At 36.7% G+C, this 15,889-nt stretch overlaps 2 protein-coding genes across 2 annotated transcripts in view; one reads left to right on the plus strand and one right to left on the minus strand.

The window, feature by feature from the left end:
- The first annotated feature begins 1,067 nt into the window (after window positions 1–1,067).
- Window positions 1,068–11,167, plus strand: LOC126416032 (uncharacterized). Its single transcript, XM_050083485.1, has 3 exons — window positions 1,068–1,206; window positions 10,324–10,524; window positions 10,592–11,167. Exons 1-3 carry the CDS (start codon window positions 1,149–1,151, stop codon window positions 10,951–10,953), a joined length of 621 nt encoding a protein of 206 aa, XP_049939442.1. The 5' UTR covers window positions 1,068–1,148; the 3' UTR covers window positions 10,954–11,167.
- A 142-nt stretch (window positions 11,168–11,309) lies between these two features.
- Window positions 11,310–15,889, minus strand: part of LOC126416029 (uncharacterized) — a 103,992-nt gene continuing 99,412 nt past the window's right edge. The window contains exons 10-11 of the mRNA XM_050083483.1: window positions 12,990–13,130; window positions 11,310–12,724 (exon numbers count right to left, since the gene is read on the minus strand). Coding sequence (XP_049939440.1) covers window positions 12,626–12,724; window positions 12,990–13,130 — 240 coding nt within the window. The 3' untranslated portion in view covers window positions 11,310–12,625. The remainder of the gene's footprint in view (window positions 12,725–12,989; window positions 13,131–15,889) is intronic.

A 15,889-nucleotide genomic window follows, 5' to 3' on the forward strand; every position in this document is an offset into this window, starting at 1 on the left:
TCAAGAAAACAACCCAGCAGAAATTGGGTACATGAAATTATAAAACATACAGGAATACTTGTATATGGAGTCAGTAGTGAAGGAAAAAATCTAGAAGAGGCCTTTATCCAGCAGTTGATATAAAATTTCTGTTTATGATGAAGTGGTGACATAGAATCCACCAGTTTTACCTTCAATATAATATTGATAAACAATAAATATTACAATAGTGCAGTGACAAACTGAAACCCGTAGAATGTTGTCTGTGCAATAAACAAATAAATAAAGAGGAACATTTATTGTTGTGTCCTTCCTGATCGAAGAAAAGAAAGGACTTCAGAACTTGAGGCTGAATATACAATTAATAAGCTCACCTAGCCTTCAATTTAACAGCTAAGATCTACAACATAGGAAATTTACATCTCAGTTTGAAGTGAAATTTGATAACAGTTTAAAGTAGTATGTCAGACTGAGATTGGAAACTAGATAGGAAATATTTATGGCTTTCAAAGAACAAAAGGAAGGTTCTGACAGCTTTCATCGACATGAGTGTTCTGTGAAAGCTACTGATTCTTCAGTATAAAAGGTGTAACAAATGCATGGTAAGGATTCTATGAAAATTATCAGGAATCAGAACAGTATATTCCTCATTTTATCTTGACCTATCTTCCACAACATGAGTTGTGGAAGTAATTAAAGAGCAATATCGTTTTAGTTAGTTTACTTTGTGCTGTCCTTATAGTTGCATATAAAATAGTTATTAAGACATCATTTGGTACATAAACTGGACTTAAACTTGTTCAGAGGACAAAATGCACATAGAGATGTTTATCATTAATGAAATAAACTTACATGATTTATTATTAACAAAAAATAATCTGATGTTTTTCATAGGTTCTGAAATTTTAGTGTTAATTATGAAAAAGTGTTAATTTTTTAAAAAATTCTCTTACATATATTAATATTTGCCATTTCATTTATAAGTGTTGTCCTTTAAGCTATGTATTTAGTGAACTGATATCTATGTAACAGCTTCACATTTCATGTAAAAATAATTTAACTCTGGCCAGTTCTAAAAATACTACAAGGTTACTGGGACAAGAAGTTCCACTTGATGTGGCAACTACTGGCTGCCCTAACCTAATCAACAGTAGGCACATCACAGTCAAATGCTCTGTCCCAGGCAACAAAATCACAGGGAACAAATAGTGCACAGTTATAAAAATGGTAAGAAACAAAATATATAAGGTTGTAGTAATGACCATTTCCATTCATCATATTATTATGTTATCTACAGAAGGTTATAAAACATTCTTTCATTCTGATTATTATGGGCAATACTTTTAGATTCTAGTTAGATGTGATGATTTTTAAAGTATAACTGCTAGAGAGAACAAATGCAGTAGTAGAATGATAACTTATCAGTGTACTCAGTTGCCCATATTTTGGAGCTCATTCTGTAGTTCCACAGATTTCCATTCCAATCATAGTTACTGTGCTCTTTCTTATTTTTTCCCTCTCTTTCAATTTTTATCTGCTTTATATCATGGTCAAACAATTATTCTCTTTAAGCACTATGTGTTTAGCTGATGTTTTTCATAGGTTCTGAAATTTTAGTGTTAATTATGAAAAAGTGTTAATTTTTTATAAAATTCTCTTACATATATTAATATTTGCCATTTCATTTATAAGTGTTGTCCTTTAAGCTATGTATTTAGTGAACTGATAGCTTACCACATAAACCTGTGTGTGTTTAGTTGCCATAACCATTGTATCTCTCACCATGAAACTGATACAGCTGAAAAGATGGTTCTATCACTATTATGTTGTTATATACTCTCTAACATACTGCACACATGGATCAAGTATGTGGAAAATACATGAATAGGATAAAACAAATTGTTATTTGAAGCATTTGTAATATTCATACATTTTTATATTTCTTGTGAATATTTGTTGATTTACTCTCGTACATCCCCAAAGGAAAACCACAGAATATTTATTCCAAAACTTTTTCTGCTTGTACTTAATTGCCATTATAATCATAACTTGATTTTCATGTTCTTTTGTTTCAACTGAAGATTATTGACTTTTACTTGTTGTTAACAGGGACTGTCAACATTCTACAACTATAGCTGTAGTTACAATCATTTCCTTCCTTATTAGAAAATAAAATCATAATGTAGAACACATTGGTTGCACCCAAACAAACAGTCTTACTTATCTATGTCACATTCGCTACCTAGTGGCTACGTCCAACAGTCAGTCTTTTTTTCTTGTTCTTGTTTCATTCTGTCTGTGGTTTGTCTTACCACATAAACCTCGGTCAACACAGAGTACTTTATCTGGTATAGAAGTACCAAAATAAATAAACTTAGCATTAGTAACTTACACCCTTTTAATGAAAAAATGTTACATATGAAAGCTAAAGCATACCTATGTGGTGACTACTGACCACCAAAAATCGCCTTTGTCACCAAAACTGGTGTGACTATGTTCTTTGATTTCAGTTTGTTTTATTCCGCATCACTGTTCACATGTGTTCTCTGTGTGTGTAATATTTGACTAATAAATAATGTTTGTATATTCAACCATTTCATTAGTTCATTTATCCACCCATCCATGACAGTGATTGAATTAACCACATCTGTATCAGACCACTTCATCAGAATAAATTTTTACTAGCTGCAGTGGTCAATGTGTGGCTGAAAAGTGCAATTATCAGTGTTCATCGGTTCAGGCAATGTTTATAATGACCTTGTCCTCAACAGGATGTTAAACATTAAATTCTCTTTCTTGCTTCACTTCAGCCTTGCAATTTCAGATACGAAGTATGGCAGTGGCTGATATAGAAATGGAGTGGAAATACCGGGAAGGTATAAAACTACAACCTCAAACAGGGAAACCATGTCTTCAATGACCTCATTGTCAATGGAGTGTTAAACCCTAGGCTTCTTCCCTTTCCTTCTGAAGCCAGAAAACCTGAGTAAATATGGCTTGTTGACAATTTCAGTACTTGTTGACATCGAATTGCCAAACTTTGTTAGGAATTACAATCACTGGCTTTCTCTCTGTATGCAGAAATATGGATTTCATGCAAGTTCCGTTGTGCAAAGGTCACAGAACGAAATTCTTGTTGCTAATTAGTGAGGAGCCCAGCACATCCTCAGTGGACTCAAGAATAATGGAAAGCAACATGTGAAGTGATACACTGTCAGATATAGGAGTCCATTAGATTTGTATGCATAGGGGCTTTTGTTTGCTGGTGTAAATCATTAAAATATGGATGCTTATAGCCTGCAAATATAGGAAGATATAACTGAGGTGTTCGTTGGTGGCCAGGCATGGAAACATGGCCAAATTTGTAGCAAAGCTTTCAGATAACATCCTTCCTTGGAGCTGACAGACAAACAAACACAATATATTCACCACATAAAAAAAACTACTCACCAAATGACAACAGGAAAAAACATATAAAAATATGTAGAAATGCACAAGGTTTTGGAGCTAGTGGCTCCTTTTCCTGGTAGAAGGGACAGGAAAAAGAATGAAGGAAAAGGTGTGATTTAGGAAATGGGGAGTGTTATGGAAAAGTCAGCCAGACTCTGAGTCTCTCCCTCTCATTCTGTCCAGTAAGTCTCACCTGACCCAGGATTATGGGTTTTCTGTAACTCTTCCCATTTCTTTCACCTCACTAGTCCTTTTCCTTTATCCCATACTGAACTAGAGAGAAGTGGCTGGTGAATGGGGGACAGGTTGGGGGAGGTAGATTCAGGCAGGCATGAGGATACAGTCTAGCAGAGATTGATTATATGGCGCTTGCAGAACTGAAGGATATATTGTACAGACAATTCTCATTCACACAACTATAGATGGCACAGTTTGTGAAGCAGGTTCAGTTGCACACAATGCCATTGGCTGCTAAACAGTGGACATTCACTCGAGAGGACAGTAGTAGGTTGGTGGTCATGCCCACATTTCAAGGCTGGACACAAATTGCAACAGGTTTGATAAATGGCATACTGGCTCTCATAGGTGGCTCTGCCTCTAATGGAATAAGATATCCCTGTGATGGTACTGGAATAGGACGTGCTAAGTAATTGCCTGAGACAGGATCTTGCGCTTGGGTCTTTGCACAGGAATATGACCTATGTGGCAAAGTGTTTGGAGTGGGCGTAGCATAAAAATGCACCAGAACAACGTGTACTTTTGATAGATGGACTGAGAGAGAGGTAAGAAGAATTTTGGGATGGATCCTCCTCACTTCAGGACATCATGAAAACTATTCAATACTCGGATGGAGGATGGGGCTAAGCTGTCCCAGTCTGGAATGTTATTCAGTAATAAGGGGGATGTTCCTCTGCATCTGGTCAATGGGGAAGGTTGGAGAATTAGGTGCATGTGTGTATATGGCATCGGAGATCTGTTCATGGACTAGGTCTGAAAGACAGTGCTTGTTGGCAAAGGCCTTCAGTATACTGGACAAGTGATTGCTCATCACTGCAGATGCACCATCCATGGGTGAAAACATTGTACAGGAGAAAATTTAGTAAGTGACGGCTGCTATGGAAGTGGAGTTACTGTTGGTGTTTGGTAGGATTTTATGTAGCCATTAGAGAGCTATAGGTCAATATTCAGTAAGGTATCACACTGAGTTGGAGAGAACTAGAAAAGCAGCATAAAATTTATCAAGGTTGTGGAGCAGTGAGGATATAGTGTCCTAGCGATTGCTCTAAATCATAAAGATATTATTAATGAAGCTGAATCAGATGAAAGGTTTAAGATCCTGGGTGGCTCGGAAGGAAAGCTGTTATGTGACCCGTGAAGATCTCAGACACCCATCCAGAATGACACAAAGAATAGAAGGCACAAAAGTGGAAGGGCTATGAACTTGAAGAGAATATTATGGTAAAGGAATTGGAAGTAGATGACGATGAGACAAATTTGACAGAGCAAACGAAAGACTGAAGTCAAAACAACACTCTTGGAGAAAATTATTGAGCTCCTTCAGGGAAAATAGCATGACAAAATTATTCCACCTGGTATGCAAGGTATTTGAGACAGGAGAAATACCCTGACTTCAGATGCTTCTAGGAGTGAATACTACTGAACAAAAAGTTTAAGAAGTATTGGCTTCAAATTACCGATACCCTTTATTTACAGATAAATCGAAAGATTGATACGAGCTGGCCTTGGGGAAAATCAGTTAGGGCTCTGGAGAAATGTAGGAACATGTGAGATGTATATTAAAGAAAGGCAAACCATTTATAGCATTTGGAGATATGGAGAAAGCGTTTGACAATGTTGCGTGGAACACTCTCTTTGAAATTCTTAAGGTACTAGTACCGAGGATAAAACAGAGGGGGCAGTTACATGATTTGAAAGAAATAAAACTGAAGCAGTAGTTGAGAAGGGAGCCAGACAGTGTTGTAGTCTGTAACTTCCTGGCAGATTAAATCTGTGTTCGAGTCTTGGTCCAGTACACAGTTCTAATCTGTCAGAAAGTTTCATATCAGTGCACAATTCACTGTAAAGTGAAAATTTCATTCAAGGTTGTAGCGTATTCTCAATGTTATTCACTCTATACATTGAGCAAGCTGTGAAGGAAACCAAGCAAAATTTGAAAAGGAAATCGAAATTCAGTGACAAGTAATAAAAGCTTTGAGGTTTTTTGATGACACTGTGTTTCTTTCAGAGATGGCAAAGGACTGGGAAGATCAGTTGATAAATAGGTAAAAATGAATATCAACAATATTTGCTATCAGCCAAATAACTGGTGATGGGCAGAGTAGAAAGTGTATAAAACTAAAACTAGATATTTCATGAAAATTATTTATGAAAAAGGGATTATTTGTTAGCACTAAATATTTAAGTTTAAGTCTTCCTAAGTCTTTTCTGAAGATACTTCTCTGGAGTGCAGCCTTGTATGGAAGTGAAATGTGAATAGTAAACAGTATAGACAAGAAGACAATAAAACTTTTGAAAGTGCTACAGAAAAATTCAGAAGATTAGATGTGTGTATCAAATAACAAATGAGCAGGTACTGAATCAGATTGGAGAGGAAAGATATTTGTGGCACATGACCAAAAGAAGGTATCAGCTGACCAAATTCATTTTGAGGCATGAAGGAATTGTCAGTTGCGTAATGGAGAAAATTATGTGTGTGGTGGAGGGAAGGGGGGGGGGAGCTAAAAATTGTTCAATGAGACTAAATCACATTCAAATGGATGCGTGTTGCAATAGTCAAGCACAGATGAATTGGCTTACACAGGATAAACCAGCATGGAGATCTGTATCAAATCAGTCTTAAAACTGGAGACCATAACAAAATCAGAGAGATTTTTATGCAAGAAAGCAATTCATGTCCCTCCAGTCATACTAAATGCTATGGATTTGTTGTACTTTTTCCCTGCTTGTTTACAGAGTTCTTACAAACATATGACACTATAAACATGTCATGTCTATTAATAAAGTTCAAAAAGGATTCATTGTGCCACAAAAATACATTACCGTGGTTCAGATATGCATACAGTAGAGAAGAAGGAAGATTAGGTTTTAATGTACTGTCAACAACAAGGTCATTTGAGACCGAGTATTAGCTTGGGTAGGACAAAGATAAGGCACAAAATCAGTAATGTCCTTGCTGAGGTGAACATGTAGTTAGAAAATTAGAAAAAAAACTCTTATAACACTTAAGTTCGCCCACACATGTAACTGTGTGTGTATGGCGGAGGCGGGGGGGGGGGGGGGGGGGGGGGATGAGCACAGTTTTACAAGTGTGCACACACAGGCATACATGTTCAGACGAAGAGTGTGAGTTTGAAAGCTGAATGAACTGATGAAATCTCCTGCTGCTTCTTGCTAGCATAGTTTCATATTTAGGCATGAAAAATACAGAAATAATTGTGTTTTCTGCTACTGATGTTATGGTGGCCTAAAAGCTGGAAACTGGTTTGTAATAATAAATACCAGATATAGGGTGTATCTCATGGAGGATAGCAGCAACCAACCACTTCGTATAATGCTATTTATTTATTTAAATAGCGCCATTACTGGTTTCAACCTGACAAGTTCATCTTTAAACGACCCGTTCACATTAACATACATTTTACATTAGCTTTCACTATTTGTTTTCCTAAATGATGAAAACAAAATGTGAAAGCCAATGTAAAATGTGTTTTAACTTGAACGAGCCGTCTGAAGATGAACCTGTCAAAACCAGTAACAGCGCTAAGTAAATAGTATTATACAAAGTGGATGGTTGCTGTTCTCCCCTCTGTAAAAGTCAACCCGTATTTTGCACACTGCCAAGGGATCAGAATGCCAGTTTTTGACAAAACAGCATAAATTCCAGAGGAGTAAAATATAATCTGTAAGCTCTTCATTTTTAAATATGAAGCTATCGTGTACTCTCTTTGCCTATGAAACTAAAGCTACTCAAAACTTACCCTATTCTAAGTTTTTCAGGACAGCTATAAGTTGCACTCAGCAAGTGTTATTGACCATTTTTGTTCTATAATATTACACGAGCATCGTCAGAATCACTGGAATTTAGAGTTTAAACTACAGCAGCTGGCTGATTACATGCTCTTGCTAAATTACTCTAAACTGTTTGCAGCTGTGGTTCATTATACTATCACTCACATCTACCTTTCCTCAATATACCAATTAATGAAATATTGTAATATCTACATGAAGACAGACTCATCAAACAGAAGAGGCAGTGAACAGAAGGAAGTCATTTCTAAAAGGCTGATGTAATGTGCACGTGCATGGGGACAAAGTTAGATGAGGTTTTGCCAATTCAAAATGGCACTTATATTTCCCTCTCCACACCAAAGACTTATTAACTAACAGCCTGGCATCCTGTGGAGACCACATATGAAGAAAAAGCAGTCCCTCTTCCACTTTTCAGAATATGATTGTGGTGTCACTTCCAGGAAATGAAATAAAGAATCAACATAATGTACAGTTTTATTAACAAACACCAACACAATAATACTGAAAGGTACATTGTAACAGTTTTAAATTTGTAATGGCAAGTGTTAAAAAGGATAATATTAATATGTATATTCTAATCAACAGTCAATTCTATAATATAGAACTTTACATAGTTACAAATCGAGCACATGATAGAGGGCAGTACTGCCATGTGCCCACTGTGGAAGACACAGGTACATTGTCCAGACTTGTCTTTAACAAATTTCACTATTGCTTTATATGAATCGTACAACTTGATTACACAAGGCTTAAAATACACTATTGTCACACTGTCTATTTTCATTTAGTGTAAAATGGAATTTAAAAATCTTTCCCTTAACCACAGGTATAAAGTAGTAGTTGTTTTTGTGACAAGAGGAGTTGCTGGGTACGCAGTGAAACCACAAACAAAATGGAAAATGTATGGTTGACTGTGACAACCTTGCCACTTTTTGAAAACTGTTGCATTTGGCACTTTGCGAAGTTCCTGAACTAACCAATAGAGTCACCACTGTTTGCGTCATATAAAGAAGACATTTAACAATGCCCATTATGCATATTTTCAATACTCACACATGTTTACAATTGTTTTTTGGTGTTTTGCTTCTACCTAGAGAAGGATTTTTCCCCCTATAAAATTGTCTTGCCATGCTCATTCTTTCGTATTTGAGTATAAACTACTTGACTTGCTTAGCAGAGCATATAATTGTCTTTCAAATCACATTTAGATGTAAGTATTATGATGCATTAATATAATTTGGTTAAGTCGTACCAGCAAGTTTGGTGGAATTAGGACAACTTTGCCATTCCAGAATTTCTCAACTTTTCCCATACTTTCCTTCATCATATCTTACATATTTTGTTTTGTTTTACACGTTTTTAAAATTCTAAGGTGCACATTGGACCAGGCTGGGAGTCCACAAGTATCAAAACCATGATGGTATTACTCTGTGACCTGCCGTCTCTGCAATGGTTAGTAGGGAAATGATCAGTGGAAAGCAGCTAAAAGATGTAATATTCCACTTAGAACCACTGAAAAGAATTAAGTGCTTATATTAAAAAACATGGAGGTGCCAAGCTGTAATGAGTAAGCAGAGAGCTTCAAACAAGTCCTTGTCATTTCGATGGCAAAAGAGATCTTGTTTCATATCTTTGAACACAAATTTTACATAGTTTAAAATATCTTTTCCTTTGCAGTTTTTAGAGTTTCCACACATTTTAGCATATTGGCAAAGTTTCTCTGTTTCTGAGGTAACTTTTTTAACAATTATTTTAACTTCAAATGTGTTTTTAAACTGTCATGGTTATGTAAATCGTGAAAGTAGAGATCAAGGGTACTTCTCTCAAAGCCTGTTCATACATAGCAGTCAACACATTACATGCAATAAAGAAAAAATGTCAAAGTTCTCCCTGTGGTGTCACCACCAGACATCACACTTGCTAGGTGGTAGCCTTTAAATCGGCCGCGGTCCGTTAGTATACGTCGGACCCGCGTGTCGCCACTATCGGAGATTGCAGACCGAGCGCCGCCACATGGCAGGTCTAGAGAGACTTCCTAGCACTCGCCCCAGTTGTACAGCCGACTTTGCTAGCGATGGTTCACTGACAAATTACGCTCTCATTTGCCGAGACGATAGTTAGCATAGCCTTCAGCTACGTCATTTGCTACGACCTAGCAAGGCGCCATTACCAGTTACTATTGATGCTGTAAAACATGTACCGTCAAGAGCGATGTTCACCAATTATAGATTAAAGTTAAGTATTCCAGCAGCTACGTATGTTTTTTGTTAGTCTCATTTCCTTGACCTGTTCCAGACCTCACGCCAGCCTGCGTGAGCTAAAACGCGTGCCTTTCGGCTTCCTCTCATAGTGGGTTGGCTGTTTTGCCAATCCACAACACTCCCCGTTGAGATTACTGCTGGTGAGGTTAAAGGTGTAACACAGAATAGCATTGGCAGAATAAACATTGAATGGTCACAAAATTTCCCTCTGCTGTGATTTATTATTCCAAACATTACTTACCAAACAGTGTGTGTGTGTGCGTGTGTGTGTGTGTGTGTGTGTGTGTGTGTGTGTGTGTGTGTGATTAGATAGATAAAGAGAGAGAGAGAGAGAGAGAGAGAGAGAGAGTTGTGGATTCACTTATGAAATAAGACTGTACATTTTAAGTAGTGCTGGTGAAAAACAGTACAGTACAAAAGAAAGAAGATGGATGTATTTCATTACGATTGCTAATGTTATTACATGTAGTTCATACAAATCTGTGTATCAGGTTGCAACCTTTATATTTGTTATATTCTGGATGCAGTTGAGGTATCATGCATTGTAATACTCTTCCACAACTAAAGTGTCATCATTTTCCAGGAGACTGGAGAAATATTCTCTCACTGTTGAATGTGGATCACGGGGAATGTACTTCATGCTTCAGACATCTGTTGTGGGTGCAGCCAACAGAAGAGGATTTATTATTCATAGGAAAAACAATGAAAGATGAAAACATTCCTCTGATAGTGAGTGTAGGCTGTGGAACTGGACTACTGGAGTGGTTAATCACCAATGCCACAGGTGAAGAGAATGATGTTATGTTATAGTGTTAGATAAAAATGGGACCTTAAAATTTTTCTTTTGCCAGGTTTGGCTGTAATAGGAGTTGAAGTAGACCGTGCATGGTGGGAATCTCCATATGCACCGCCCACATTCATCCCCTTGAGATTTGTAAAAGATGATGATGAACTGACAAAACTTCCCAAAGAACACGCACTCCTCTTCTGTTATTTTAATAACAACACGGCCTTTTATGATTATTTGAAGGCGTATGAAGGTGGGTGGCTCATTATCATTGGTCCAACAATTGGTAGTGGGAGACATTCAAAACCAGCACCTTTTGATAAAGACTTTCAAGATGTTGGATGGAAATTACAAACATTTAAGGAAATAGGACATACTAAAGATTACATAGCTATATACAAACGTAGTGGTATCACAGTCCTTTAAAACAATAACATTCCATGGACATTCATTTAATAATTAATGTCATGATTACTATTAATTTATTCGGTGGAAAATGCTTCAAATCTAAACCATTGTACACTTCCAATAATGTTACCTCAATGTATGGATGGAATGTAAGAAACATATGTTATTTATATATGGTCAGTTTTAATTTGTAACGCAAATACAGAAAAATAAATAGATTTTGGCATTGTAATTTCTGCATTGTTTTACAACCATTGTACAAAAACAAAATAGTTTAAACAATTAATATACATTCTGTGTACTTCTTCTAAATGAAGAATACGAAATTATATTTTAATTACAACCTATAAAAATAATGTAATATTAAACCCCTTAAAATAAATGTCAGTCTCATATGAAAAACAGTGAATTGAAAAATGAATGTAACAACATTTACCATACTTACATAACTTGTACAATCATGTACATTAACAGAAGATCATATTGACCGCAAAAAATATATTATGAGAAATAGCAAATTAAATAAATTAGGTAGCTATTTCAAAATATTGTATATTTTTAATGCAAGTTTAGATTCTGTTCCCAACATTTCCAAGTCTTTAGAGAAGATCCTTGCAATTAGCTTCTTATGGAAAAAAAAATAGAAACCATCTTATAGTCTGACAAATAATGTAACATTAATATACAGGGACTTGTTTCAAATGCAAATACTCCATGGGTAATACCCAACAATGAATCCAAGTTGCATAACATCTAGCAATCATATTCTTTGTTGCAAAATATGAACAAAGTAAGTATTTGTTTACAGAGCAAAGGAAACAGGATTTCAAAGGACAGGCACAAAAAATGGATTTAGAGGTGAATATTACCCACTGCAAAGCATGTTGCAGAATTTTTAGCAATGGAAACAGTGTACCTGAAAAGTAAAATGTAGATGGTTTACACTGTGATTATGAAAGCTGACACTGAATCTGGGATTTGTAGCCAAAGATTCTCCTTCTTTGTGCAAGAAATAACAAAAACAAGCTATACAAAATTTGCGAAAAGATAATGAAATGTGAACCATTCAACATACACGACAAGAGAGATGCTAAAGAGGAATAATTACCCCAGAGAATTAAGTGTAAAGGATCTTCTACATACACAGCTTCACACATCTTTATGTCATATGGTGCTGTCCATTGTCTTATATGCATTGTTATAAACTTTGTGCATCATTTTCAATATCCAGATGCCCAAGTGACATAATTCACACAAATTACCTTACATTTCTCTGTCCAGCTGAGCACCATAATAATAATAATTATTATTATTATATTTCTCCCTCTTGTTACTCGGTACAGACTACTTTTTTCCATTGACATTTTTAATTCTTGATCACAAAAAATAAATCTTACATTTTGTGGAGACTCGGTGTCAACTTCTTTATATCTCTATCATATGTGTGACTTAAACATTTTTATGCATACAATAATGTCTTGTAATAACAACAAGAAGAAAAACAACAGAAGCAAGAGGACTCTAAAGACTAGATCAAAAAATGCAAGTCAAAGGATAAGGAATTTGCTCTTCTATTCACTGCGTAGGACAGGATCAGTTAAAAGTAACAGTGAATTAAGTGGCATACTGAACAGTTTACTGTTAGCATCCTTTAGTTGCCAAGTCAGGAATATGATGTTAGCTTGTATCTTCAGGGGGCTGCTTGTTGCAATACACTAAATTTCAGCTCTCGAGGTTCTTGGAAGTCCCCCATGATTTGTTCATTTTCCCGTCCTGGGTGAAACTGAATCTGGGTGAACAGAAAACATTTCACGAGATGTATTCACTCACGTCAACACTTCCTTCCACAATGATAATTCCTCCATATTACCTTTTTAATTCAACAGTGGAAAAAGTTATTTTGAAGTTACTGACTGATATGTCAACTACACACAATGATTGAAACGACTGTGTTATGATATTGGCTACTCACTAGTGTTGTTAGTAAAGAACACCTGCTGTCATTATTAAAGAAAATATTTTCATGTTTAAAAGTACACACAAAGAATACTTACATCTGAAATAGTCTCTGCAGCATGAACACTCAGTTCTGGAAGACGTTGCCGCATCCCATTGCTGTCCACAAGTAAGGGCTCAACTAGGTGTGCAACGTAATCTGATTCAAATGGCATATCGAAATTAAATCCTCCACTATCCTGAAAAAAAGGGGAAATAAAAGCAAAATAATGTTCAGTAACAGACAAGAATAATAATTTGTGGAAAAATTTGGTATGCTATTTTGTCTCTCATACTTCTCATACAAGATACTAATATAACATCACTCACCAAAAAGCAGAAGCAGTGGGTTGTCAACAGGCACACACAAAAGAAGCAAAACCTGCTAGCTTTCGGAGTTATCCTTTGTCAAGCTGGAGTAAAATACACAGACACACACACACACACGTTCACACGCCTATGTCCCTGTATAGCGCCGGCTAGTGTGTGTGTGTCTGACAACTCAACACTTCTGCTTCTTGGTGAGTTATATTCTACAAGAACTTCCCTCCAACATTAACATCATGTCATTCTTTTTGAAATGCTGAATTTATTTTGATACTGAGGGACGTGGTACAGTGAATCAATTTTCAGGAGAACAGCATAAAAACTGCATGCAGATAATGTGTTATATTCACAATCTTAATACAAGGCAAGTGTATGGTTCCTGAAGAGGAGCAGTAGCCTTTTCAGTAGTTGCAGGGGCAACTGTCTGGATGATTTGACTGATCTGGCCTTCTAATATCAACCAAAATGGCCTTGCCATGCTGGTACTGAGAACGGCTGAAACCAAGAAGGAACTACAACCGTAATTTTTCCCCGAGGGCATGCAGCTCTATTGCATGGTTAAATGTCAATGGCATCATCTTGGGTAAAACATTCCAGAGGCAAAATAGCCCCCATTCAGATGTCCAGATGGGGATTACTCAGGAGGATGTCATTAACAGGAGAAACAAAACTGGCGGCCCACAGATTGGAGCATGGAATGTCAGATCCCTTAATTAGGCAGGTCGGTTAAAAAAATTTAAAAATGGAAATGGCGAACAGATTAGTGTAGCCAAGACAGACATGAAGCCCACACCCACCACAGTAGTACTGGTTTATTTGCCAACTAGCTCCGCAGATGGTGAAGAGATTTAAGAAATGTATGAGGAAATAAAAAAAAAATTATTCAGATATTAAGGGAAATGGAAAATTTAATAGTCATGGGGGACTGGACTTCAATAATAGGAAATGGAAGAGAAGGAAAAATAATAGGTGAATGTGGGCTGGGGGAAAGGAATGAAAGAGGAAGCCACCTGGTAGAATTTTGCACAGAGCTTAATTTAATCATAGCCAACACTTGGTTTAAGAATGTAGAAAGAAGGTTGTATATTGTAAGAGACCTGGACATACCGGAAGGAACGGAAAGCAGAAAGGTGGAAGGAGTATACAGAGGGTCTATACGAGGGAGACGTACTTGAGGGCAATATTGTGGAAATGGAAGAGGATGTAGATGAAGATGAGAAGGGACATATGATACTGCATGAAGAATTTGACAAAGCACTGAAAGACCTAAGTCAAAACAAGGCCCCAGGAGCAGACAACATTCTGTTAGAACTACTGATAGCCTTGGGAGAGTCAGCCATGACAAAACTCTTCCATCTGGTGGGCAGGATGTATGAGACAGGAGAAAAAAATTACAAAACTATCAATTTAATAATTCACGGCTGCAAAGAGCTAACATGAATTCTTTACAGAAGAATGGAAAAACTGGTAGAAGCTGGCCTTGGAGAAGATCAGTTTGATTTCCAGAGAAATGTAGGAAGACTGAGGCAATACTGATCCTACGACTTCTCACAGAAGATAGGTTAAGGAAAGGCAAATCTACATTTATAGCATTTACAGACTCAGAGAAAGCTTTAGAAAATGTTGACTAGAGTACTCTTTTTCAAATTCTAAAGGTAACATGGGTAAGGAAGTGAAAGGTTATCTACAATTTTTACAGAAACCAAATAGCAGCTACAAGAGCTGCGGGCTACGAAAGGGATGCAGTGGTTGAGAAGCGAGTGAGACGGGGTTGTAGTCTATCCCCAATATTATTCAATCTGTATATTGAGTAATCAGCAAAGGAAACAAAGAAAAATTTGGAATAGGAATTAAAGTCCAGGGAGAAGAAATAAAAACGTTGAGGTTTGCGGATGACATTGTAATTCTGTCAGAGACACCAAAGGACTTGGAAGAACGGCTGAATGGTATGGACAGTGTCTTGAGAGGAGGATAAAGATGAACACCAACAAAAGCAAAACAAGGATAATGGACTGTAGTTGAATTAAATCATAAATGGTCAAAGATTATAGGATATAAAATGTAGACTGGCAATGGCAACAAAAGTGTTTCTGAAGAGGATAAATTTGTTAACATCAAGTGTAGTTTTAAGTGTCAGGAATTCTTCTCTGAAAGTATTTGTATGGGGTCCAGCCATGTATGGAAGTGAAACATGAATGATAAATAGTTTAGACAAGAAGAGAATAGAAGGTTTTGAAATGTGTTGCTGCAAAAGAATGTTGAAGATTAGATGGGTAGATCATGTAACTAATGGGGAGGTACTGGACTAAATTGGGGAGAAAAGAAATTTGTGGCACAACCTGACTAGAAGAAGAGATCAATTGGTAGGACACATTCAAGGGATCACCAATTTAGTACTGGAGGGAAGCATAGGGGGTGGGGTAAAAACTGTAGAGGGAGGCCAAGAGATGAATACAGTAAGCAGTTTCCCTAGATGTAGGTTGCAGTAGTTACTCAGAGATGAAGAGGCTTGCACAGGATAGCATAGCATGGAGACAACAACAACAACATTAGCTATGCTTCACTGTCAAAGATTGAGAACATGATTTGTATTCCTGTCTAATGATGTTCAGCAAGTTGGCTGTAGGCATTA

Source organism: Schistocerca serialis, chromosome 8 (assembly GCF_023864345.2).
Source record: "Schistocerca serialis cubense isolate TAMUIC-IGC-003099 chromosome 8, iqSchSeri2.2, whole genome shotgun sequence".
In the NCBI taxonomy this organism is placed as follows: domain Eukaryota; kingdom Metazoa; phylum Arthropoda; class Insecta; order Orthoptera; family Acrididae; genus Schistocerca; species Schistocerca serialis.

Coding starts and splice junctions, on each gene's coding strand:
- LOC126416032 (XM_050083485.1), top strand. CDS start 1,149: ATGCTCTGTCCCAGGCAACAAAATCACAGGGAACAAATAGTGCACAGT. Junction 1,207..10,323: donor AGTGCACAGTTATAAAAATG/GTAAGAAACAAA, acceptor ATCATTTTCCAG/GAGACTGGAGAAATATTCTC. Junction 10,525..10,591: donor GTTAATCACCAATGCCACAG/GTGAAGAGAATG, acceptor TTCTTTTGCCAG/GTTTGGCTGTAATAGGAGTT.